The following is a 27278-nucleotide window of genomic DNA, read 5'->3' as shown; positions in this document are numbered from 1 at the left end:
CTGAAGACAGCACTATGAGCACATGCAGAGCTCATCCAAGGGTAATGAAGGTTCCCAGAACAGGATCTCAGTTACTTACTTGGTCACAATTCTATTCTCCATCACTGCTGCAATATTTCCTCTGCTGATAGCCACAGCAGAGGATGGTGTTCTACTGCAGGGGCATGTAATTTTGTAGCACAGCACAAGGGGGAAGCATAGAGATAACTGCTTCTGTTCAGACATTTCTATTAACCTCACACATAAAATAGACTTTAGTTCAGTTCAGTTCAGTCACTCAGTCGTGTCCGACTCTGCGACCCCATGAATCGCAGCACGCCAGGCCTCCCTGTCCATCACCAACTCCCGGAGTTCACTCAAACTCATGTCCATCGAGTTGGTGATGCCATCCAGTCATCTCATCCTCTGTCATCCCCTTCTCCTCCTACCCCCAATCCCTCCCAGCATCAGGGTCTTTTCCAATGAGTCAACTCTTTGCATATGGTGGTCAAAGTATTGGAGTTTCAGCTTTAGCATCAGTCTTTCCAATGAACACCCAGGACTGATCTTTAGGATGGACTGGTTGGACCTCCTTGCAGTCCAAGGGATTCTGAAGAGTCTTCTCCAACACCACAGTTCAAAAGCATCAATTCTTTGGTGCTCAGCTTTCTTCACAGTCCAACTCTCACATCCATACATGACTACTGGAAAAACCATAGCCTTGACTAGATGGACCTTTGTTGGCAAAGTAATGTCTCTGCTTTTGAATATGCTATCTAGGTTGGTCATAACTTTCCTTCCAAGGAGTAAGCGTCTTTTAATTTCATGGCTGCAATCACCATCTGCAGTGATTTTGGAGCCCCCCAAAAATAAAGTCTGACACTGTTTCCACTGTTTCCCCATCTATTTTCCATGAAGTGATGGGACCAGATGCCATGATCTTAGTTTTTTGAATGTTGAGCTTTAAACCAACTTTTTCACTCTCTTCTTTCACTTTCATCAAGACGCTTTTTAGTTCCTCTTCACTTTCTGCCATAAAGGTGGTGTCATCTGCATATCTGAGGTTATTGATATTTCTCCCAGCAATCTTGAATCCTTAGTTGATAGTAATCATTACATGTAAAGGGCCTGAGAGTCAGGGATCTGTGTTATTTCTGGTTCAGGGATCATTATCATTTAAAGGTCGTTCCTTTTGGGTTTTCAATTAGACAGTAGAGAAAAATGCTTCTTGGTAAACTTTAGAATTTCTGACAAATCTCTTTTGACAAAGCATTTCAGATGCCATTTAAACATTTGTAGTCTTTTAACTCAGTAATCCTACTTCTGGGAATTAGGCCAAAGAAAATAATAAAAAGCAGGGTGGGAGGGGAATAATGTATTAATAATATTAATTTCAGAGTTTTAATGAGAGAAAACTAACAATTGAAAAATTTTTAACTCAATTATACTACATTTGATTGTCTATGATGAAACCATTTAAAGTTATATGGGCTGTTTACAGTATGGAAACTGCTTTATTACGATAAATATTGATTATACTACTAATCTTTAAAAAACATCATTTATATAACTTTTAAAAACTATAAGAACACAAAAATAGGTTTTCATATATATTTTTTAAATGAATATTGAAAGGGCAATATTGTGCCCTAGTGGAAGTGGGTTGGAGCTGACTCCGGGAGGCTAGTGAGAACCAATGGTTCTCTTCAGGAAGGTTATGAGCCAACTGTAATCCTGAAGTAGGTCAGGGTAGGTATTTACACCATGAAAGTCAATACATGCTAAAAATCAGGAGAATCTTTTGTTTTTGCTCTCCCTGCCCTCAACGAGCTAGTTCACTAATACAGTACTGGGTCATTTGTGACCCAAATAACTCATTTGTTAGAGTGGGAAAATACTAATTTGTTTTTTCTGTTTTTGGCTGTTAGAATATGTTTACAGGGAATTTTTAACAATTATCTTTTTATCTGCTGCTGCTAAATTGCTTCAGTCATGTCCGACTCTGTGCGACCCCATAGACGGCAACCCACCAGGCTCCCCCGTCCCTGGGATTCTCCAGGTCTGGACATACTTAAAAACAATTCCAAAGACATGTATTCCTGTTGTGGTGCAAAGTGAGAAGAATAACACCAGTTTTTAAAATGTCATTGTAAACATATAGCTGATTCACTTTGCTGTACAGTAGAGGCTAACACAACACTGTTAAGCAATTATACTCTAACAATTTTTTTTTTTTTAAAGAAAGTGTCATTGTACCTAAGGAATCTTAGAACACCCAAATACTACAAAAGTTCTTCCAGAGGCTGTCAGGAAAACTGCTGTTTTACAGTTGTGTAAAAGAGGATCCTTTAAAGAAAAAAATCAATTGGGTATTTGAAACTAAAACTCACTTTACAAATTTTATCTGTACTAGACTCTTTCATGCATTGGAGAAGGAAATGGCAACCCACTCCAGCGTTCTTGCCTGGAGAATCCCAGGGATGGGGGAACCTGGTGGGCTGCCGTCTATGGGGTCGCAGAGTGGGACACGACTGAAGCGACTTACTAGACTATTTCTTGAAGAATACCATTTTAATATTCTTGCCTTGGAGAAAGAAGCAAGGATAATGAGAAAGTAGGAAATGCTGGGCTTGGGAATTTATGGAAGTATAAGAAGAAGACAGGACTCTGTATTGACTTGCTTCCTCTTTTATATTAGTAAATTAAGCCCTGCCTCACTGATTGTTGATAAGGCAATCAGGCATTACTGGGAGGGGGAGGGGGCCCTGAGGAGTGGGCTACTGGCCCATTTAGCCTTGCTAAGATGGTGACAGTGGACCTTCAGAGAGTCCTGTGCAAGTTTGGCGGGGGCTACACTTCAAGTTTAACTAAGAGCCTCCTGTGGCAGTGGCAAGACAGCCCAGCGATTCACCTCAGAAAAGGAGGTGGGTGAAATCCCAGCCTGTAGATCCGAGAAGCCATAGCTCACAGAATGCTGTTGTCAAGGGCACAGGCTAAAAGAGAATCATTTACTTAGGCACTGAATCATCTGTGAAATGAGGATGAGGGTAGCAGAAACTCCCCGGGGAGATAAAGGAAAGCCAAAGGTGGCTACAGTTTAGTCCTCAGAGTGATGTGAAGGAGCTCACAACCAGGGAGGGCGGCCCCCAGCTAGCAGATGGATTTAGGATGAACACATCATGCCCTCTTCTTCCAGATCACCCTATCCTCCTTAGCTCTGGTTTTCTCCATGGACTTCCCACTTGACATGGTACATGAGTTTATCTTCCCCTCCCTGCCTCCTCCTGCTCCTGCCAGTAGAATGCTGGTTCCAGGAGAACAGAGACTTTGTCACTGTTGTGTTCACAGCACCTAGACAACCTGCTCTGTGGGAGCCCTCAGGTCCCTGCTGAGCCAAAAAGTGCATGAGAGAGTCTACCATGCTGGGGTGATGCATGACGCATGCTTAACACGTCACTTACTTGTTACAAACTGGAAACACCGATAAGACCTGCATGGGAAAAATCATATTAAAAGACATTTACAAATACATAAATTTAATTTTAAAAAAGACTACTAAAAATTTAAAAAGATACATGCACTCCAATGTTCAAGGCAGCATTATTTACAATTACCATGATATAGAAGCAACATAAGTGTCCATCAACAAATGAATAAAGAAGATGTGATAAATATATGTGTACTCAGTCATGTCCAATTCTTTGCAACCCCCTGGACCTCTCCTCTGTCCATGGGATTTTCCGGGAAAAAATACTGGAGTGGGTTGCCGTGTGAATATACACACACACACACACACACACACACACACACACACACACACTATATATATATATATATATATATATATATACATATATACACACATACATATACACACACACACACACAGTGGAATACTGCTGCTGCTGCTGCTAAGTCGCGTCAGTCGTGTTTGACTCTGTGCGACCCCATAGACGGCAGCCCACCAGGCTCCTCCGTCCCTGGGATTCTCCAGGCAAGAACACTGGAGTGGGTTGCCATTTCCTTCTCCAATGCATGAAAGTGAAAAGGGAAAGTGAAGTCGCTCAGTCGTGTCCGACTCTTTGCGACCCCATGGACTGTAGCCTGCTAGGCTCCTCTGTCCATGGGATTTTCCTGGCAAGAACACTGGAGTCAGTTGCCATGCCCTCCTTCAAGAGATTGTTCAGACTGTGGGATCAAACCAGTGTCTCCTGTGGCTCTTGCATTTGCAGGCAGATTCTTTACCACTGAGTCACCTGCTGCTGCTGCTGCTAAGTTGCTTCAGTCGTGTCTGACCCTGTGAGACCCCATAGACGGCAGCCCAGGCTCCCGTCCCTGGGATTCTCCAGGCAAGAACACTGGAGTGGGTTGCCATTTCCTTCTCCAATGCATGAAAGTGAAAAGGGAAAGTGAAGTCGCTCAGTCGTGTCCGACTCTTAGCGACCATACTAGTTAACCATAAAAAAGAATGAAATATTGCCATTTGCAGTAACATGGGTGGACTTGGAGGGGACTATGCTAAGTGAAATAAGGCAGAGAAAGAAACATATTCTATGATATCACTAATATATTGAATGTAAAAATTAAAAATGAATGTATATAGCAAAACAGAAACAGACTTACAGACAAGAGAACAGACTAGTGGGGAGAAGGAAGGAGTGCAAGCAAATTAAGGGTATGGAATTCAGACATACAAACTAGTATATAAAATAAGATTCAAGGATATATTACAAAACACAGGAAATAGAGCCAATATGTTATAATGACTAGAAACAGACTATAACCTTTAAACACTGTGTTGTGTGCTGCGCTGTGCTGTGCTTAGTTGCTCAGCCGTGTCCAGTTCTTTGCAGCCCCAGGGAGTGTAGCCCACCAGGCACCTCTCTCCATGGGGATTCTCCAGGCGAGAATACTATGTTGTACACCTGAAGCTTATATAGTATTTTATAGCAAGTATACTTCAATAAAATAATACTACCAATAAATCAAAGACTATTAAAAAGTAGGAGAAATACATGCAGACTATCTACAGGAAAAAAATAACTTTGGTTTATCTTGGGGTGATAGTTTTGAAACCTTTCTCTTATTTTTTCTTTTAAACAAATGAACATATGTTATGACTATGCCTTTTTTTAATTTTAACGTGCAGAAAGGTTAAGATGGACACGTTAATCTACATGGTTACAAGCTCAGAAAATGTCATCTGGCTTTTCTTCTATATGTTTTCAACCAGGTAAAACTTTAACAATGTTCGATTTCAGAGAATTTTTTTAATCACTATTGAGAAAGACACCAAACATCCTGGGTGAAAACTGGACACTGTGACACAAGTTACCTGGAAGAGCGTCTCCAGGCTGAGGTTGGCCTGGCCGGTGGCATTCAGGGCTTTGATGGCGGGTGTCCTGTAAGGACAATGATCAAAGGTCATCTGGCACTTCAGGAAACCCTGAGTCCCTCCAGCTTTCATCTGGGGAGGCTCAATACAAAGCCTAGCCTCAGTATCGCCCTTTCCTCTGAACAGACGCTGGCCCCCACGTATGTGTGTTGCCTTGCCTCAGACCACCATGGTAAAGGCATTCAAGAGCCAGGCCCAGTGGCCCCATCTGCTCAAGGAAGCAGGATGGGGAAAACGTTTGCTGTGACCTGAACCGTTGCCATCCGACATGTGGGCCAGTAAAATCAAGGAAAAGTATATGACTACTTGCTCTTTGGAGACACACTGAATTATAATTAAAGAGTTTTTCAAAATTAGAAGGGACATTAAGGCACCCAGTTTTATTTATTTATTGTCGTTGTTTGTATGTTTGTGTTTTTGGCCATGTGCAGAATCTTAGTTTCCCAAACAGGGATCAAATCCAGGCTCCCACACAGGATTTCAGAATAGGCTTTCAGCACAAAGTTCTAAACACTGGACCCCCAGGGAATTCCTCAGTTTATTTAAGTTAGAAAATATTTTCCTTCCCAAAATAGTCTTACATAGGAAACCATGAATCTTGTTCCATCATTTCCGTTTAAAGATGAATCAACAACAGAGAGACTCACAGACTTAGAGAACAAACTTATGGTTGCCAGGGAGGAAGGGATAGTTAGGGAGTTTGGGATGGACATGTACACACTGCTATATTTAAATGGGTAGCCAGCAAAGACCTACTGTATAGCATAAGGAACTCTGCTTAATGTTATGTGGCAGCCTGGATAGGAGTGAGCTTGGGAGAGAATGGATACATGTGTACATTCAGCTGAGTCCCTTTGCTGTTCACCTGAAGCTATCACAACATTGTTAATCAGCTATACCCCAATACAAAATAAAAAGTTTTAAAATAAAAAATAAAAAAGGGGCGGTGGGGAAGATAGGTCAACAGAGGCTCAAGAGGCCACCCAGTGAGTCATCAGCAGAGCTAGTGGTGAAATCTAGGGTTCCTGCCCCCGAGGCCAGAATCAACCTTGTCCTCCCAACTCCCAACCAGCTTCCTGTTATGCTGTCTACCATATACTACACTCTCCCATCCTGGCTGAGGCACTGGCCGGGGGCCCAGGTACATCTTCTGGGAGGGGACAGCATCTGTAGTCCTTTCCATTTCCTGGAGTAGGAGGGGCACGTTCTCCTGACCACAAGAAAACACTGCAAACCAGGCAGTGTGCAGAGCCTACCTTCGGTCATCTGCTTTAGGCACTGGCTTCCAGTGGTCATAATTTGTCTCAACTCGGAACCACCTGCAACAAAGCACATCATCTTGTCTTACTTGAGGTCAACTGGGACACAGCTAAAGAAAAAAAAGCACATATAAAAATAAACAGTATCTCTAGGCTCATCAATTTAAAAAAAAAGATTATTGATACAAAATGACCAGAGCCTTTAATTCTACTCACGCTCCATTTAAAGGATCTAGAGGCCATATGTCTGCAGGGCCACCTCTGTTCCTTGTGATGACCACTCCCTCCTTGGGGGATGTGCCGCCAACAATGTAATAAACATCAGCAATAAGCGGAGTCTTGGCCAGTTTGTAAACAGCTGCTTCAAAGTTTTCCGATTCACTCAGAGTCTGAAGAGAAAGACAAACCTGCATTGGCATCATCATAGTTGTCACTTACCCACACCAGGTGATGGACAATTGGTCCAAAACACATACTCCTGCTCTATGAACCCATGGCTATAATCTTGAACTGTTCTGACCTCATTCCCTTGTCATCAGGGCTCCTGAGACGGAGGAAGCTCCAGTGGAAAGGCAACAGCAGGAGGGTTTTTCTCACAAAAGAAGAGAACTTTGACATGTTGTTTTGGGTGAGAGGGCTTCTCTTGTGGCTCAGCTGGTAAAGAATCCGCCCGCAATGCAGGAGACCTGGGTTTGATCCCTGGGTTGGGAAGATCCCCTGGAGAAGGGAAAGGCTACCCACACCAGTATTCTGACCTGGAGAATTCCATCAACTGTACAGTCCATGGGGTTGCAAACAGTTGGACACGACTGAGTGACTTTCACTTCACTTCACTTGGGTGAGAGACCCTGCTCACCAAAACAAAGGCTGTATGATTTCAAGGCAGATCACCCTTGCAAAGGTCTCCCCATGTTCTTCACTGATTTGTTCTCTCTGCAGGCATTTCTTGAATACCTATACTATGTTTCAGGCACTGTGCTGCTGTGGCAACAGAGCTGTCAATATGATGGGCCCAGTCCTTATTCTCCCCAGACTTCCATAGATGAAAGTAAAGTCAACAGACAATAGCGACACAACGTCACCACCAGAGAAGGAGATGCTGCAGAAGTCACAGCAGGGGACTGGTCTTTACCCAGGCCATTGAGTAGACCTCCAAGGGAGGTGTCACATGAGCTGAGGTCAGAGAGACAAACAGAAGTCGGACCAGAGAAAGCAGTGATTGTGAGGGGTTGGGAGTGGGGGTGGGGAAGAGCTTCAGCTCAATGAACAGATTGGCAAAGGGCTGGAGAGGAAAGACAGCGTGCTGGGTTAGAGTGGCAAGCTGAACTGGACTTCCTGATCACTTCCGCAGGTCCACAGCACGGATAGTTAAGGGGATCACTTTCCAAACCTTCTGCTTCCACGTGTACTCTTTTCTCAAGCTGATCTTGCTGGAGAATGTCCTGGCTAGAGGGCCAGTCCCTCCCACCTACACCTTCACCAACACTATTTCATCACTTTTAGAGGGTACAGCCATCTCACCCTCCTGAATAGTGCCAAAGTCCAGTGTTAAGGGTAGGGAGAGGGGCAAACAAAAGAACGATTCAAAACACTGGGTTCTGCAAAGGTGCCATCATTCAGCATCATAAACCATTAACCACGCAAGCTTTGTGGACTTTTCCCAGCCTTATGTATATCGCTTGCTGTCAGGGTAGGGTAGTGAGATTTGAGCTGGTTTGTTCTGAACTCAGCAAAATTATATGTGAGGCAATAGATGATATTGTGATGGAATACGTGATGGAATATTTTTTGGATTATGTTACCTATAGCATCCTCTAAGTGCTAGCGAAGAATTCATTGCCTCTAACAGAATTCTGTAAGAACAAAGCAAAAGAACATCAGTAAGAAATACTGAAAGTAGCTGGACTTTGCTGGTGGTCCAGTGGTTATGACTCCGTGCTTCCAATTCAGAGGCCATGGGCTTGATCCCTGGGTAGGGAACTAAGATCCCACATGCCACATGGTGCAGTCAAAACAAAAAAAAAGAAAGAAATACTGAAGGCAGTGGTGACTGCTATTATTCACCCTAGTGGCACACTGAGGGGGAGATAGGAAGCTCATCTATCTCAGGGAACAGAGGAAATGGAGTGACTGCTAATGGGTGCAGGTTTCTCTTCAGGGGAATGAAGATGTTCTAAAACTGACCATAGTGATGGTTGCATAACTGTGACTTATACTAAAAACTAGTGAGTTGTATACTTTAAAATGGATGAATAGTATGGCATATGAATTGTATGGCATTACTTCAATTAAATACACATCAACCTTATGACCCAATAATCCCACTCTTAAGTACTTATGTAACCAACTAAACTGGATATAAGTTTACAAAAAGACTGGTACAGCAGCCTTATTCATAGGCACTGGCCACCAGGAAAGTCCAGCTACTTTCGGTATTTCTTACTGATATTCTTTCACTTTGTTCTTACAGAATTCTGTTAGAGGCAATGAATTCTTCACTAGCACTTGGGGGATGCTATAGGTAACATAATCCAAAACATATTCCATCATGTATTCCATCGCAATATCACCTCTTATTGCCTCACGTATAATTTTGCTGAGTTCAGAACAAACCAACTCAACAGCCCCAAACTGGAAATGACCCAATGTCCATTTATTAACAATAAAATGGATAAGTTGTGGCATACTTGTACAATCTTCTTCGATAATAAAAAGGAATGAACTCGTGACACCAATAAGGATGAGTCTGAAAAACATGCTGAGTGAAAGAAAAAGAGTCTATGTACTACAATTTGGGGTACATGAATTCTACAACAGGCAAAACTTTTTATACTGATAGAAGTCAGAGTGGTGCCTGGCAAGGAGGTGGGGAGTCAGAGAAGGTTGGAAGTTGACCAGAAAGGAGCACTAGGGAAAATTTCCAGGGACATTTGGAAACATCTGCCAACTAAAACCTGTCACCCACTGTGTGCCTCTACAAAGATCAGGTCACTAGCCACTGCAGTCGCTGACCTTCAACATACCCTGAAAGGAGTTCAAGGTGGAGAGATGAGGAATGAGGCATTTTGTGCTTTGGAAAAAACTGGCAGAACAGGGCCTTCAAATAGTTACTTTCATGAGAAGATTTTATGAGCCCAATTCTTTCATTTCCTCATACCTAGAAAAGCATTAAAATAATCAATGATGACATCTGCTCCTTATGACTAGCGGCAAGCCTCTGCCAAAAGAAGTGCTTGACAGCCCGTTCCCCCTTCACTGAAATCATATATTATACTGCTCTTCCCCCCATCTCTTGGAGCAGTTTCTCAGAGATATCTGAAATGATGACTCCCTGGCTATACTCCTCATTTTGCTGCAAATAAAACTTAACTGACAACTCTTACGTTGTACATTTTATTTTAGTTGTTAGGGTCTATATTTTGTGTATGTTTGGTGGTTACATGGATGGATAAATGAGTGTGTAAAATTGCCAAAACACACTGAATAAAACCCTTAATATTTCTGCATTTTATTATATGTAAATTATAAAATGAAAAAAAACTCTTGGTATTTAGATTCCCCTGAAAAGATTTAAATTATAGTTTTATTTTTAAACATCAATGCATCCAATACACTGGATTTTTGCAGCTTTTTAATCTTAAGATGCAATACTTTAGAAGTCATCTTAAAATATAACCCGGTGTACGAGACAGCAAAAGAGACACTGATGTATAGAACAGTCTTATGGACTCTGTGGGAGAGGGAGAGGGTGGGAAGATTTGGGAGAATGACATTGAAACATGTAAAATATCATGTAAGAAACAAGTTGCCAGTCCAGGTTTGATGCACGATACTGGATGCTTGGGGCTGGTGCACTGGGATGACCCAGAGGGATGGTATGGGGAGGGAGGAGGGAGGAGGGTTCAGGATGGGGAACACATGTATACCTGTGGTGGATTCATTTTGATATTTGGCAAAACTAATACAATTATGTAAAGTTTAAAAATAAAATAAAATTAAAAAAAAATATGTGAGGGGTGCAGTGTTTATTAACATATTTAGGGAATATTCAAGTAAAAAGTTTAGGAAAATTTCAAGCCTAGAGAGTCTTGATTATTTACAGCAGGACAAGGAAAGGCCCAAAAGGCTAAAAGGGAGGCAGGGCCAGCTCCTTTCACCAGAGGTGTGCTTCAAAAAAATGTGCTTTCTGTGGTCAGACCACAATTTATACGTGGCTTGGAACTCTGCTGACTAATAGGTAATGTAAAGCCAGATGTTCCTTTTGTTGTGCATACAGTTATCTTCTAACACATTTGTTTTGCTCATTAAGATACTTGCCGATGGAGATGAACGCATTTGCAGTTGGAGATTCTAAAAGAAGGGTACATCTACATCCTTAGAAAAGCTTGATCTCTTATCGCAATCAGCTATTGTGGAAAACCGGAGCCTATGACAAAGATTCTCCTTCTTGACCAAACTCTCGCCAGGCACCTTGGAGTGCAGCCTCTTCATGCTCTGTGCATGCTATGTGCTCAGTTGCTCAGTCATGTCCAACTCTTGCAACCTCATGGACTGTAGCCCTCCAGGCTCCTCGGTCCATGGGATTCTCCAGGCAAGAACACTGGAGTGTGTTGCCATTTCCTTCTCTAGGGGATCTTCCCAACCCAGGAATGGAACTCGCATCTCCTGCATTGGCAGGTGGGATTCTTTACCACTGAACCACGAGGGAAGCTTTGAGGGTGAGGTGAGCTTGACAGTAAAAATACTCACAGTGCGGATAAGCCAGCTGACCGGTGAGTGTCTCTGAAAAAGGGCTGCGATCATATTCTCCCACCACCAGCCTTTATCTGTCAAGGAAGGAATCATAATGTTGACACACACTAGAATTGCTGCCCCAGAGGCAATCGTTCAGGCATTTTAACTCAATCTTAGCAGGCTAATGATTGAACTAGTTTTCATTAGATAAAAGAGGTTTGTTTTTTACTTTTTACTTTTTTAATCTGCTCATAACCATAACTATCAGTTAAACAATCTGAGCCACAAAATGATGGAAGCAAAGCCCCTTTTGTTCATTCTCTGTAAAACTTCAGTAACCGTCATGCGGTGGTTGGGTACCACTGGTTGAGAATTAGTCTCATTCACAGCTGACACTTAAGGAAATGAAGAAATATAAGAGGATAAAGAACCATTATGGACACAGATACATCCTCAACCAGCATCTTCCAGTCAGGCTTATATAAAAAGGTAAGAATACATCAATGGAAATGAGACTCCTGGTACATGTCTTTCTCCTTTATTCAGCTGCAAATTCCTGAGGACAGAGACCAAGGACAGAGCCGAGTTTTCCAGGGTTTCCCACATGTTGGGTAACTGAGTGGTGTCCCCTGAGCCTTGGGGCATGGGAGTGGGCTGTATAATAGAGGCAACGGACCCAGGAGATCAATTTGAGAACCATCTCTCCCATCTACTAGCTGTCTTCACCTTGTAGCTTCAGTTTCCTCTTTTGCATAATAGATCCAGTTAATAAAATCAGCCCGGCCTAACTAACAGGACTGCTGGGAGGGTCTAATGAGAGAACTTAGAGAAAATGCACAGAAAATGGTAAAGTGCTTTACAGATGTTGTTTGTGTAATGCCATCGCTATATCCTCTAATGACTGCAATCGTTTCCAGACAGTCTTCTGTATCCATCTTAACCCAACATGATCTAGCCTCTATAGAGCAACCAAATGAAAGTTAAGAATGTAAAAGCAAAACAGATCTGTTCACCCTGGCCTAAAATCTTCCTGTGAAAGTCGCTCAGTTGTGTCTGACTCTTTGCAACCCCATGGACTACTGGAGTCGGTAGCCGTTCCCTTCTCCAGGGGATCTTCCCAACTCAGGGATCAAACCAGGGTCTCCTGCATTGCAGGTGGATTCTTTACCAACTGAGCTACCAGGGAAGCCCCAGAATCTTCCTAGGGCTTCCATTTTGCTTAGAACCCAAACTCCTCCTCACAACCCTGCACCTGGCCTCAGCCTCCTTCTCCATCTCTAACATACTCCCCCTTACTCCATCCTGTAGCCACATTACAGTCCTGTTTCTGGAATTCCTCACCCAGGTTCTGTAGACCTGGGTCATGTAAGTCAAGCCTTCCCTGACCCTATCCCTGTAGTACTTGCTCATGCCCGACTTCATTCTCTACCACATCTTCCTGTTTTACTTTCTTGGGAGCACTTATCAGTAGCTGAAATCACGTTCATTGCTCACATGCACACTGCCCACCTTCCCCCACTGAACGGAAGCACGGGACACGGAAGGTGTTCCGTGTGCTCTGTTGGCTGAGTGAATGACATGCTTGGATAAAACTGAACAGGGATAGGGCTAAAAATGCTTGGGAGTTTGAGTACCTCGTTCGTCACCAGAAACTGTAAACTTGTGTGGACTCTGACCCGTCCATAATCCTACATAGCCAACAAAGGTGGTTCCTGTGTAGGCAATCTGAAATCAAGAGATAAGACATCATCTTATTACGCCAATCAAAAGTACTTTGAAATACCTGTTTTGCCCCCAAATTTCATGGATTTCTTTTTTTAAGTTCCATCCTAATACTCTGAAATAGCCTTCTAGATTTAACTTTGAGGGCCCAGGGACAGAAGTCAGTGGATCTGTGACCTTTGATGAGGGAAAAAAAAAGATACATCTTTATTTTCACTAACTTCTAACTGAAATTTTACTCCCTCTGTAATGAATAAATGCAAGAACTTGTGTAGTTATAGAGTGCCTATGGTTTCATCACCAGGAGAAATTGCAGGTATTTTCACTTACATAATGGCATCATACATACATATCTTGAAATATCATTCATACTTATCACTATTCTGCATTTATGGTGGAGTTATTAGACCCATTGTTAAATTTTACTAGCTAATGTGTTAAGAAAAGTATAATATAGAAATAGCTGTATTTCAACATAACTGGTTTCTTCACAATGTTGTACATTTCATGTATTTATAAAACATTATTTTAAGATGGGATCAATAAGCTTCATCAAACTGCTCCATACCAAAAAAAAGAAGCTCATCCTAGAAGTAGCAAATGGGCTTCCATTTAAAAACTTGGCTTGACTCAATTATAAGAAATTAATATCATGCTCTTATAAACTCTTCAAAGTAAAGGGAAACAAGTAAAACCGTTTAGTAATAATCAAATTTAAATTTTAATTATGAATAAAATTTTTACATACATCTTTCACTTAATCCCCTGATTATTCCATGAGTTGTAGGGATTACTCCCACTTTATTTATTGTTTCCTTTTTTTTTTTTTTTGCTTTGCTCCCACTTTAAATTAAAGAAATGAACTTCAATGACTGCAAGACATTACTATATCCCTGAGAAAAAAAAAAGACACTCTACTAGCTATTTCAGACACCAGATTTCATTTTTCTTTTTTGGGGGGGCCACATCACACAGCATATGGGATCTTAGTTCCCAGACCAGGGACTGAACTCACACTCCTTAAACTGAAGGCAGAGAGTCTTAACCACTGGAACCACTAGGGAAGTCCCCAGATTTCAATTTTCAAAGAGGTACTTAGAAGAGTGCCCAGCTCATATGGTTCAATAAAAGTGAACTAATATTTTTATATTTTGAGAAATGAATGGACATAGCTTCATTTTTTCCTAAAAAGCTGAATTTTACGCCAGTAACTTTTCATTTAGCTGTATATTTCCACCTTGTTCGATTATAAAACAATTTAAAGTGGCTAAATTACAAGAGAAAAGCAGTGGCCTCAATTTTCTAAATGACCTCTTACCCAAGACACACTGAGGGCCTTCCATGAATTCTCCCCATTTCCACTCATGGAGGTAAAATGGTAACAAGTCTACTCATTATTAAAGCCTTTGCAAAATGTTAACTATAGGAAGAAAAAAGTAATCATATGGTCACTTCATTTTCATGATATACTCACATTCATGTCACTTTTGAAGAGTTCAGAAAATTAAAGTTATAAAAATCAAAATCAGTTGCAGTTTCCCAGATATTTTAGAATATGTAATTACAAGATAGAATTTGTAAGATATTGTATCTTGTAGCTCTGAAAAATTGCTTTTATTTCTAAATTCCTACACTTTCAATTGGGCTTCCCAGGTGGCCCAGTGGTAAAGAATCTACCTATCAATGCAGGAGATGCAGGTTCAATCCCTGGGTCAGGAAGATCCCTTGGAGGAAGAAATGGCAACTCACTCCAATATTCTTGACTGGGAAATCCCATAGACAGGGTAGCCTGGCAGGCTGCAGTCCATGGGGCTGCAAAGAGTCAGAGATGACTTAGTGACTGAGCATGCATGAATGCTTTCAATTGTCTGTGTGTGACAGGTCATTTTGCATAGACTCTTAGCTGGGGCAGGAGACTAATTTACAGTCTGAGTTTTGTGGAGAAAACAGCTTGAAGGTTGAAGGCCTGGGTTCGGTCCCACCTCTGCCTCATCTCCTCCTGTTGCTTGGAGCAAGTCACTGTCTAAGGCCCAGCCCTTTCATCTGGCAGATAAAAATGGAAGTACTGATTTGAGTCTGCTTCACAGGGCTGCGATGCAAATCAAAAGAAGCCCTGTATCTGAAAATACTTTCAAAACTATGACTACTAGATAAGAATAAGAGCTTAATTCAGTTCAGTTCAGTCGCTCAGTTGTGTCCGACTCTTTGCGACCCCATGAACCGCAGCACACCAGGCCTCCCTGTCCATCACCAACTCCCGGAGTCCACCCAAACCCATGTCCATTGAGTTGGTGATGCCATCCAACCATCTCATCCTCTGTCGTCCGCTTCTCCTCCTGCCCTCAATCTTTCCCAGCATCAGGGTCTTTTCAAATGGGTCAGCTCTTTGCATGAGGTGGCCAAAGTATTGGAGTTTCAGCTTCAACATCAGTCCTTCCAATGAATAGCCAGGACTGATCTCCTTTAGGATGGAGTGGTTGGATCTCCTTGCAGTCCAAGGGACTCTCAAGAGTCTTCTCCAACACCACAGCTCAAAAGCATCAATTCTAATTTCATGGCTGCAATCACCATCTGCAGTGATTTTGGAGCCCCCAAAAATAAAGTCAGCCACTGTTTCCACTGTTTCCCCATCTATTTGCCATGAAGTGATGGGATTGGATGCCATGAAGTGATGGGACTAGATGCCATGATCTTACTTTTCTGAATGTTGAGCTTGAAGCCAACTTTTTTACTCTCCTCTTTCACTTTCATCAAGAGGCTTTTTAGTTCTCTGCCATAAGGGTGGTGTCATCTGCGTATCTGAGGTTATTGATATTTCTCCCAGCAATCTTGATTCCAGCTTGTGCTTCTTCTAGCCCAGTGTTTCTCATGATGTACTCTGCATAGAAGTTAAATAAGCAGGGTGACAATTTACAGCCTTGACGTACTCCTTTCCTGATTTGGAACCAGTCTGTTGTTCCATGTCCATTTCTAACTGTTGCTTCCTGACCTGCATATAGGTTGCTCAAGAGGCAGGTCAGGTGGTCTGGTATTCCCATCTCTTTCAGAATTTTCCACAGCTTATTGTGATCCACACAGTCAAAGGCTTTGGCATAGTCAAGAAAGCAGAAATAGATGTTTTTCTGGAACTCTCTTGCTTTTTCGATGATCCAGCGGATGCTGGCAATTTGATCTCTGGTTCCTCTGCCTTTTCTAAAACCAGCTTGAACATCTGGAAGTTCACGTATTGCTGAAGCCTGGCTTGGAGAATTTTGAGCATTACTAGCATGTGCAATTGTGCAGTAATTTAAGCACTCTTTGGCATTGCCTTTTTTTGGGATTGGAATGAAAACTGACCTTTTCCAGTCCTGTGGCCACTGCTGAGTTTTCCAAATTTGCTGGCATGTTGACTGCAGCACTTTCACAGCATCATCTTTTCAGGATTTGAAATAGCTCAACTGGAATTCCATCACCTCCACTAGCTTTTTTCGTAGTGATGCTTTCTAAGGCCCACTTGACTTCACATTCCAGGATGTCTGGCTCTAGGTCAATGATCACACCATCGTGATTATCTGGGTTGTGAGGATCTTTTTTGTATAGTTCTTCTGTGTATTCTTGCCACCTCTTCTTAATATCTTCTGCTTCTGTTAGGTCCATACCATTTCTGTCCTTTATCGAGCCCATCTTTGCATGAAATGTTCCCTTGGTATCTCTAATTTTCTTGAAGAGATCTCTAGTCTTTTCCATTCTATTGTTTTCCTCTATTTCTTTGCATTGATAGCTGAGGAAGGCTTTCTTATCTCTCCTTGCTATTCTTCAGAACTCTGCATTCAAATGGGTGTATCTTTCCTTTTCTCCTTTGCTTTTCACAGCTATTTGTAAGGCCTCCTCAGGCAGCCATTTTGCTTTTTTGCATTTCTTTTTCTTGGGGATGGTCTTGATTCCTGCCTCCTGTACAATGTCACGAACCTCCGTCCATAGTTTATTAGGCACCCTGTCTATCAGATCTAGTCCCTTAAATCTATTTCTTACTTCCACTGTATAGTCATAAAGGATTTAAAAGCTTAATTATTCAATGGATAACTTGTTATTGGGCAGATAACCTGTTCTTTTAGTTTTTAATATTTATTTATTTGGCTGTGCCAGGTCTTTGTTCCAGTATGCAGGATCTTTGGTTGTGTCATCTTTTTTTTTTTTTTTTCAGTTGCAGCATGCAGGATGCATGCTGACCAGAGATGGAACCTGGACCCCTGCATTGGGAGCATTGAGTCTTAGCCACTGGACTCCCAGGCAAGTCCCAGGAAAACCAGATAACCTATTCTTAATTTAGCAAAACAATTTATTGGTCATGAGCCCTCATCAGAAAGACAATATGCAAGTGTAAACAGTTAAATTTGATAATAATAGCCTGAGCACTGAGAAAGTGAAGTGAAGTCACTCAGTCGTGTCAGACTCTTTGCAACCCTGTGGACTGTAGCCTACCAGGCTCCTCCATCCATGGGTTGTACTTTTAAAGAAAATAAAAAGATTTAAGTATAATTTCTTAAATATTAAAGAGAGTCGTTTGGGTCAATTATAGTTGTAAAGAACTATTTATTATTTGGCCACTATTTATCAAGCATCTGCCTTATGCTTTGCATAGATCACTTCATTGAACCTTTATAACTATCTCCATAAAGTAGTTATTAACCTCTCTGAGCTGTAATCTGCAAAATGGGTATAAGTAATTTCTCAGGTTCACAAAGGGAGTAACAGAAGTATGATTCAAACCCAGCCCTGTTAGATCCCCAAAGTAGGTGTTCCTAGCCACTGTGCTATCCAGCCCCTCCCTATTCTAGCAGCAGCCTGAACATGGAAAAGCAGAGAGCTGACTTAGTATTGTAAGTAGACGATTGGGACTTCCCTAGCCGTCCAGTAGTTAAAATTCTGCCTTCCAGTGCTGGGGGTGTGGGTTCCATCCCTGCTAGGGAACTAAGATTCTGCATGCTGAATGGTCCAACAACAACAACAACAAAAAGAAAGAAACCAAGTAGATGATTGATCATATTTCCATAGAGATTTCCCTAGGGAAAAGTGATTGAGCTCTGTAAGTAGGTGCTCAGTAATAATAAATGACTCTCATTTCTACAGGCATACTTGATGTAAATCTCTCCATAGTTTTGTTTTTCCAGGAGGTTGATGTTTTTTGTATCTTAAATTGATAACACACTTAAGCTGCAGACCATCTAAGTGATGGCCAACCGGTTAGCAAGTCTCTGATTTCTGAATCTCACACTGTACGGACTATACCTGCCCATTCTTTATGAACTGTACATCCAAAGTCAAGTTGCGTAAGAAACTTCCAAAAACATAATCCAGATTCCGGCCATGGTAAATGTGGCCTTTGGAGTCCTGAGCCACAATACTGGTGCAGAATCTGGGAAAAGGGAAAAGTTTAACATGAGTGAACAACAAAAACAAGAAAAAGGAAATGAACTTTTTATTTAAAAAATAAGTCCTCAAAGTGGTTTTTTTTTTTCCCTTTTATAAAGAACACATACGCTATGTAATCCTATGGATTCATAATTCAAGATGAGAAAGACAACTGGACACAGCTCTAGTGCTTCTTCAGTGTTACTAGACCTTTGCTCTCAGCACACATGACATTGAAAACATACTGAGAGAGAATTTCATCCTAAATCTAAATCTGAAATGGACCTATTCTGGGCTCAGTGAGATCACTTAAATTTGCCTGCTCCTCTGCTTGGAAGCATATATCTATTTAACATGCTATTCAAAGCTGGTTGAAGCTCATCTCTCTTCCAAATTTCTCAGAACAAGTACAGTGGCATCAAACTATTCTGCCTCATAAATTGCTGCACTTTCTCTTCTTGAGAAAGGGGTGAACAATTTATGGGTTTAGCACTTTTCCAGTCCTCCTTAGGGCTCCCTGCACAGAGCTAACAAAAGAATCTTTTAAGAACTACCAGCCGGAGAGATGTATTTTGAGGAAAAGAGGAAGAGGTTTGTTAAGATGTCTAAATGTCCATATTCCCTAAAAATATGTAATATTACATAAAAATATTTAAATATATCATGTTCAATTCTAGGGCAGGGGAAAGATACACACACACATACACACACACACAAACTGAGAGTAAATATATTGAAGGATGGATGGTCATTTCTGAGTAACAAGATTGTGCTTAATTTTCTTTATTCTTTTCTTTATTAATTTTCCATAAAGATTATATAGTACTTTTATAATTAAGAGGAAACAAATTTTACTTTTTTGTCATTTTAAAAAAGGAAGCTTGGTCAGGTTTTAATTTTTTCCAAGGTTTCTGGTGGCACCTTCTTGGCAGTGGTGCCAAGAAGGAGACAAAAGAGACAGAGGTTTGATCCCTGGGTTGGGAAGATCCCCTGGAGAAGGGGATGGCTACTGACTCCAGTATTCTTGCCGAAAGAATCTCGTGGACAGAGGAGCCTGGCAGGCTACAGTCTGTGGGGTCATAAAGAGTCGGACAAGACCGAACGACTAAACCACCACCACCACCATCAAGGTTTCTGATCTTCAAAGAGTTCATGTCAAGAAAGGAACTGACAGAACACCGGAAGTATATAAAGTTTGTAGACTTTCTGTCCAAGGTGATTTTTCAAAATTGGGGGGCAACAGTTCTTCTGTGTCATGCCAAATGTTTTTTCATGGGAGGCCCCCAAGCACAGGTGACAACCAGGGAGCTGGGCTCTGCTCTGGGAGATGCGCTGCAGCGCACAGGGACATGTGCTTTTAGCAGCAGCTCTGATGACTCAACATGCACCTGACTTTCAGCAAATTGTCCCCTTTGAGGCTTGGTTTCCACATTACAAAATGTAATACCATCTCCAGGGCCTCGTACCTAGGAGGCTCAGTAAAGGGTAGCTAGTCTTACTTAAGTCTGAGCAAACTCCAGGATAGTGGAGGACAAAGGAGCCTGGTGTGCTACAGTTCATGGGGTCACAAAGAGTCAGACATGACTTAGCAACTGAACAACAGCAACCACAGTCTTGCTTAATCTTATTCAAAAAGTCTTATACCAGAAATGAGGACAAAACATTTCCTTTGTTAATGCTAGTGGAATCTGGTGGTGCTTTTCCTTGTCAGGCAATTCAGTATATACCTTAAAATCAAATCCAAAAGTTAGAATTTCTTTACTAGAACTTTTGCTTTAGTTGGTTTGAGTACAGTGACTCCAACAAAAGAAGAGGAAAATGAAAATAACTGATTTTTTCACTGAGAAAGTCACGTCAGAATAGGAAAAAGACAGGGGTAGGAGATGAAGAATGACAAAATTAACTTAGGTCAATTGAAAAGCACTTTAACATATTTGTGTCTATTTGTGTCTTAAAACATTTCCCCGAAGAGAATGGCAGTCACAGTGCTTCTTAACCTATCCTGCCTAGGTATTCTAGGAGATGCCAAGAAGCAGTAAAGTTTCATTATCCAAAGGGAAAAAAAAAATGTTTTTTTAAATATCTTTTGTGGGCAGAAGTTATAAGTATCTAAAAGATGTTACTAGATGAAGCTGGTCTGGTGGCAAAACAGTAAGTCCTGAAGACAGAAATCAAGTCAAATCTCTTTTACTTCCAAGACCTGTTACTGAGCCCACAGACTTGAGGCTCCCCCCTCACTCTGCCTGGGATCCACCACACACTCCGATTGCTTTCCCTGGTGTGCACCACAGCCGATCATGCCCACTGCAGGTATCAAACACTGGCTAGCCCTACAAGCCAGAACAGTGTACTGTGCTCCCACCCGCGGAGGAAATGGGCTGAGAAAGAGGAGTCCTGATTACTAGCCATGATGAACATGGAGGGATAAAGTCAGAGAAACAAATGAATGCTGGGACAACCCCCTGACTATAAAGTTGGACCGTCACTGGGTTAACTTAAGTGGGAGATTATTTCAAAACTTTCCTGGGAGACTACGTGTTAACAGAGTTTTGAAAGTGGGAGGCTACCCGGATTGGAGAAGGGAAAAAAGGAGGCTTCAGATCCAAGAACAGTTCAGTGTTGAGGTCAGAGAAGGTGCTTTTCTTCTTGAAGCTCATAATCTGCTGCTCAGACTCACCCAGAGAAGAAAAGAGGAAGCACTGTAGGTTTCTGGAGAGCCCGGTCAGCACCCTCTTTTTATCACACTGAAAGCACATCTCCTCCCACTCAAATGTCGCTGGCTGCTGCTGCTGCTGCTAAGTCCCTTCAGTCGTGTCCGACTCTATGGGACCCCAGAGACGGCAGCCCACCAGGCTCCCCCGTCCCTGGGATTCTCCAGGCAAGAACACTGGAGTGGGTTGCCATTTCCTTCTCCAATCCCCGCTAAATCGCAAATTAATCCGTGCTAGCGCTGCGCACTCACGCACTGAACTCGTAGGCCAGGTTGAGAAGGATGCAGTCAACCAGGTTGAAGTCCAGGGCGTCGCACATGCCGCGTATCTCGTCGGCGAAGGGCTGCGGCAGGAGGAGTTCCAGCTCCGGGACGACTTTTCTGATCAATGCAAGGACCCATTGCGGGACATAATCTCTAGAAAGGAAAAACCACGAGGGTGTCTGATCTGCTCGGAGGTCGGTACTATGCGTGTGTAGTGGGGGTGCTGGGGGGGCTACCTAAAGCTTTCGTTCTCGGGGTGAGTTCTAGATGCCTCCCTTACCCAAAGAGCTGACAATCCAGGTCCAGCCAGCACCACCCGAACGCGGAGTCCATGAGAGAAAAGAACATCCAAGAGCGGGAAAGAGGGCGACGGAGAGTGGATCCCAAAGGGGTGAGCCTGGGGTCCCTCGAGGCCTGCTAGGAGTGCGTGGGGGTGCGTTCCCTACTCTGTAGCTGAGCAGCCGGGGCGACAGCCCAGTTGACAATACGCACGCCACCTTGATCCAGAATGGCTGGTCGACGAGGATGCCATTGGTGACACCTGACTTGAAAGTTAAACCAGCTGCGCCGGGTCACCCCCAACCCCGACGCTGCCGGCCTGGAGCAGTGGCCAATGCCAGTTCTGGGCGCCCCTACCCGCTGCCACTCCAGACGCCCGGGGACTGGAGAGTGTTTGGGCAGCACGTGTCTGGGCTTTCCCACACTCCCACCGGCGCCCGCGCCCCCTCGCCCGCGCTCACCCGATGATGTGGGCCATGGCGGAGTGCAAGAAGTCCCGGTCGTAGTGCTGCAGCACTGGCAGCCAGCGCAGCTGGGGAGCCGCGTCCAGGCTCACGTTGAAGAGCGGCGGGGCAAGGGGCGCGGCGGCAGCGGCCAACACCCCGGCTCCGGCCAGCAGCAGCAGCAGCGCCAGCGCCGGGCGCGCACTTGGGCCGGCGGCTGTCATTGCTCGGGCGGCCACAATTGGGACCCTGCGGCCACCCGCTGCGCCCCGGAGGAGATCTGAAGGAGGAGAAGGCGGAGCCTGGGGGCTGGAGGGGGAGCCTGCGCGCCGCTCGGCCCGCTTGATCAACAGGACCCGGAACTGGGAGTAGAGCTGCCTCTCTAGCCTAGTCTGTGGGCTCCCGCCCGGTTGCCTCCTTACCACGCCCCCGTCCCCGCCCCCGGCCAAGTGTGCGGCAGAGTTCCAGGTCCCGGGATGCTAAATGCGGCCGCCGGTTTTTCACTCCCGCTCCCCGCCCCATCCCACCCAGGTGGGCCGAGAGCGTGTAATCGGCGGCGTAGAGGGTATTTGAGAAAATTATTTCAGCGGTGAAGCGGGACAGTCCCATTGGGGTAGGAAGAGTCCTCCTACCCCCACCTCATTTGCTTGTATTTAAATTCTTCAAAGGTTTATATGGATTTTATAAGGGGAAGGAGAGCTTTTTGAGTTCAACAATCTCACGTCTCAGTTTCTTTTAAAAAGCTAAAAACTTAGCTAACATCTATGTGCCAAGTGCTTTTGCCCTTTTTGTCTCATCTAACCATCAAAACAAGCCAGAACACTGTATCACAATCTACAAGGGGTGGAATGGGGTGGGGGTGGGGATGACGGAGGCAGAGGGACGTTCAAGAGGGAGGAGGTACATATAGTTATGACTGACGTTGATGTACGGCAGAGACCACAACAGCATTGTAAAGCAATTCAGCTCAGTTCAGTAGCTCAGCCGTGTCCGACTTTTTGCGACCTCGTGACTGCAGCACGCCAGGCTTCCCTGTCCATCACGAACTCCCGGAGTATGCTCAAACTCATGTCCATCGAGTAGGTGATGCCATCCAACCATCTCATCCTCTGTCATCCCCTTCTCCTCCTGCCTTCAATCTTTACCAGCATCAGGGTCTTTCCCAATGAGTCAGTTATTCGAATCAGGTGCCAAAGTATTGGAGTTTCTCTTCATCATCAGTCCTTCCAATGAATACTCAGGACTGATCTCCTTTAGGGTGGGCTGGTTGGATCTCCTTGCAGTCCAAAGAACTCTCAGGCGTCTTCTCCAACGCCACAGTTCAAAAGCATCAATTCTTCAATGTTCAGCTTTCTTTATAGTCCAACTCTCACATTCATACATGACTACTGGAAAAACCACAGCTCTGACTAGATGGACTTTTGTTGGCAAAGTAATGTCTCTGCTTTTTAATATGCTGTCTAGGTTGGGCATAGCTTTTCTTCCAAGGAGCAAGCATCTTTTAATTTCATGGCTGCAGTCACCATCTGCAGTGATTTTGGAGCCCAAGAAAATAAAGTCAGCCACTGTTTCCATTGTCTATTTGCCACGAAATGACAGGACCAGATGCCATGATCTTAGTTTTCTGAATGTTGAGTTTTAAGCCAGATTTTTCACTCTCCTCTCTTTCATCAAGAGGCTCTTTAGTTCCTCTTCACTTTCTGCCATAAGGGTGGTGTCATTGCATATCTGAGGTTATTGATATTTCTCCCAGCAATCTTGATTCCAGCTTGTGCTTCATCCAGCCTGGCATTTTTCATGATGTACTCTGCATAGAAGTTAAATAAGTAGGGTGACAATATACAGCCTTGATGTACTCCTTTCTTGACTTGGAACCAGTCTGTTGTTTCATGTCTAGTTCTAACTATTGCTTCTTGATCTGCATACAGATTTCTCGGGAGGCAGGTCAGGTAATCTGGCATTCCCATCTCTTTAAGAATTTTCCAGTTTGTTGTGATCCACACAATCAAAGGCTTTGGCATAGTCAATAAAACAGAAGTAGATGTTTTTCTGGAACTCTCTTGCTTTTTTGATGATCCAGCTGATGTTGACAATTTGATTTCTGGTTCCCCTGCCTTTTCTAAATCCAGCTTGAACATCTGGAATTTCTTGGTTCACGTACTGTTGAAACCTGAGTTGGATAATTTTGAGCATTACTTTGCTATCATGTGAGATGAGTGCAATTGTGCTGTAGTTTGAGCATTGTTTGGCATTGCCTTTCTTTGGGATTGGAATGAAAACTGACCTTTTCCAGTCCTGTGGCCACTGGTGAGTTTTCCAAATTTGCTGGCATATTGAGTGCAGCACTTTAATAGAATCATCTTTTAGGGAAGCAATTACCCTTCAGTAAAAAATAAATGGGGGTGGGAGGTAGCCAGAAGATGGGTTCTACTGACTTAACCCCTTTTTCTTGATAAAAAAATGTTACGTAATTTGCCCGAGGTCTCATCACTGGTGAACTAGCCTCAAAGCCAGACTGTCAGAATCCAAATTCCACCTCATAATCAGTAACTTGAAGCATCTTTACCTTTTTGTGTTCCCAGTAAAGGAGACAAAACGTGTTAGTCTTAGGAAAAATCACCAGACTTAATAAGACAGAAACATTCCTTAATGGTTAGCACTGTTTGTGAAGTGTGTAGGGAGAATTTGGAAAGTTTGCTTTTTTTCAGTAAGGTTTACTTTTTTTCAGCCACCCCTCTCCCAACTAGAGTACACCATCACTACTCCTGATTTTTATAGTGCTGTGTTAATTTCTGCTATACAGCAAAGTGACTCCACTATACATATTTTTTTCCATTATGGTTTATCACAGGATATTGAATATAGCTCCCTGTGCTAAACAGTAGGACCTTGCTGTTTATCCATTCTATATAAAATAGCAGTTTGCATCTGCTAACCCCAAACTCCTGATCCACTCCTCCCCCTGCCCCCTTTGGTGACCACATATCTGTTCTCTATTTCTGTTTGGTAGGTAGGTTCGTTTTATGTCATATGTTCATGGATTTCCTCCATTTTTATGGCTTCCGTATCACTGGGCTGAAGTTTCAAGCCTCTGTTCCTGTTTCTTCCTAGTCTTTCTATAAAATTTAAGCGAGGACCCAGATGTTAATTTGCTCATTTACAAAGCCTGAGTAACAGCAGTTGCCCTTTTTAGCCAAAGGTGCATTGAGAAAAAAATCAAGGGAGCCAACAGGTTAGCTGGATTCAAAGAAATGCACTTGCATTAAAAAAAAAAAAAGTGATTTCCTGTCACTTCAGGAGTGATATTAAAAAAAATGAAAATTAAAAACAAATACAAATTTTAAAACAACCATAAATGTATTGAATGAATAGATCTATAGTGTGGTAAAATAGGTATTGTTTACAATTAAACAATTTCATATAATCTATTCCTCTTCTATTAAACAGCTTTACATAGGTTTATGGGACAGTTAAAAACAAAGATTAAAAGGGATATCTGGAGTTAAAAAACTATCAGCTCTCTGTTTTCTGTTGCTTCTCTGCTCTGCCGATTTCAGAGATGTTATATACTAATTTCATGGCTTATCTATGCCAGAATCTACAGTTTAAAAATTACTTCTGTGGAGAATTCAAAAAAGTAGATGATACATAGGAAACACAGAATATAATGCTTTTATAGCTGGCATCTCATTTTGTTCAGCTGACAAATAGTGTGGCAGTCTTAAACTAGATCTACATGTTCTTCAATACTCCTCTTTTCCAATGGTGGAGCTTAATTCCCTTCCTCTTGATTGTGGATTATATTTAGTGACTTGCTTCTCATATATAGAATAGAGCCAAAGAAATCATGGTGTCTGACTTCCTAAACTGGGTCACAAGACATTTTGAATTCCTTGCACTCTCTCTTGGATTGCTCACTCTGAAAGAAGCCAGTTGTCATGATCTGAGGATACTAAAGAAATCTCATGAAAAAGTCCCTAACCTAAGGAACTGAGACCTTCTACCAAGAGCCAGGGAGGAACTGAGACTTCTTGCTAACAGCTATATGAAGAAGCCATTTGGGGAGTGGATCCTCTAGCCCGGTGGAGAGAAACAGAGAGACCACAGGTTATAACCTGCTCCATGTGCTCAGTCATGACTGACTCTTTGCAACCCCATGGACTGTAGCCGCCAGGCTCCTCTGTCCATGTAATTTTCCAGGCAAGAATATGGAGTGGGTTGCCATTTCCTACTCCAAGGGTCTTCCCAATCCAGGGATTGAACCTGAGTCTTTCATGTCTCCTGCATTGGCAGGCAGGTTCTTTACCACTAGAGCCACCTGGGAAGACCCAGCTAAGCCACCCAAAATTCCTGACCCACAGAAAATGTGAAATGATGTTCATTGCTTTAAGCCACTAAATTTTGTGGTAATTTGTTATACACCAATAGATAACTGATACAGATCTGGTTAATGCAAGTGGAGTAATATTGAATACCTAAAACCGTGGGTGTGGCTTTGGAACTGAGTAAGTGGAAACTAGAAGGAAGATAGTTTGATGATTTCTTACAAAACTAAACATATTCTTACCATATAATCCAGCAATCACTCTCTTTGATATTTACCCAAGGAGTGGAAAACTTAGGTCCATAAAAAAAAAAAAATGCACATGGCTATTAATCTCAGCTTTAATCATAACTGCCAGAACTTGTAAGTAATCAGGATGTTCTTCAATAGATGATTGGGTAAACTATAGCACATCCAAGCATTGAAATATTGCTTACACTAAAAAGTGATGAACTAGAAAACTATAAAAAGACATGGAGGAAACATAATATATAGTACCAGGTGAAAGAAGCTAATCTGAAAAAGCTAAATACCATTATAATTCCAATTCTAGGATATTCTGGAAAAGGCAAAGCTAGTGAAAAGATCAGGGATTATCAAGGGTTAGGGGGAAGAGAGAGTTAAATAGAACAGAGATGATTTTTAGGGTGGTGAAACTACCCTGTATGATATTATTAATAGTGGATACATGTCATACATTTGTCCAAACCCAGGGAGTGTACAACATCAAGAGTGAACCCTTATATAAGCAAGATACTTGTGACAATGTGTCAGTGTG

At 42.6% G+C, this 27278-nt stretch overlaps 1 protein-coding gene across 2 annotated transcripts in view; it reads right to left on the bottom strand.

Moving 5' to 3' along the window:
• NAAA (N-acylethanolamine acid amidase) overlaps window positions 1–22587 on the bottom strand; it is a 28224-nt gene extending 5637 nt beyond the window's left edge. The window contains exons 1-9 of one of the 2 annotated variants that reach the window (XR_015165284.1): window positions 22195–22587; window positions 21443–21607; window positions 18358–18484; window positions 13002–13092; window positions 11383–11459; window positions 6850–7022; window positions 6631–6693; window positions 5315–5381; window positions 80–3469 (exon numbers count right to left, since the gene is read on the bottom strand). Coding sequence is in view for 1 of the 2 variants with exons in the window: in XM_086405351.1 (XP_086261477.1) it covers window positions 3441–3469; window positions 5315–5381; window positions 6631–6693; window positions 6850–7022; window positions 11383–11459; window positions 13002–13092; window positions 18358–18484; window positions 21443–21607; window positions 22195–22400 (998 nt within the window). In the remaining variant the exon portion in view is untranslated. The remainder of the gene's footprint in view (window positions 1–79; window positions 3470–5314; window positions 5382–6630; window positions 6694–6849; window positions 7023–11382; window positions 11460–13001; window positions 13093–18357; window positions 18485–21442; window positions 21608–22194) is intronic. The other variant, XM_086405351.1, reaches the window with a different exon arrangement.
• Window positions 22588–27278: the final 4691 nt, after the last annotated feature.

This window comes from Bos grunniens, chromosome 6, assembly GCF_055505025.1.
Source record: "Bos grunniens cultivar Pamir isolate PY7600 chromosome 6, Bosgru_T2T1.0, whole genome shotgun sequence".
In the NCBI taxonomy this organism is placed as follows: domain Eukaryota; kingdom Metazoa; phylum Chordata; class Mammalia; order Artiodactyla; family Bovidae; genus Bos; species Bos grunniens.
Note: the sequence above shows the minus strand (reverse complement) of the source record. Positions and strands in the feature narration are given on the sequence as shown.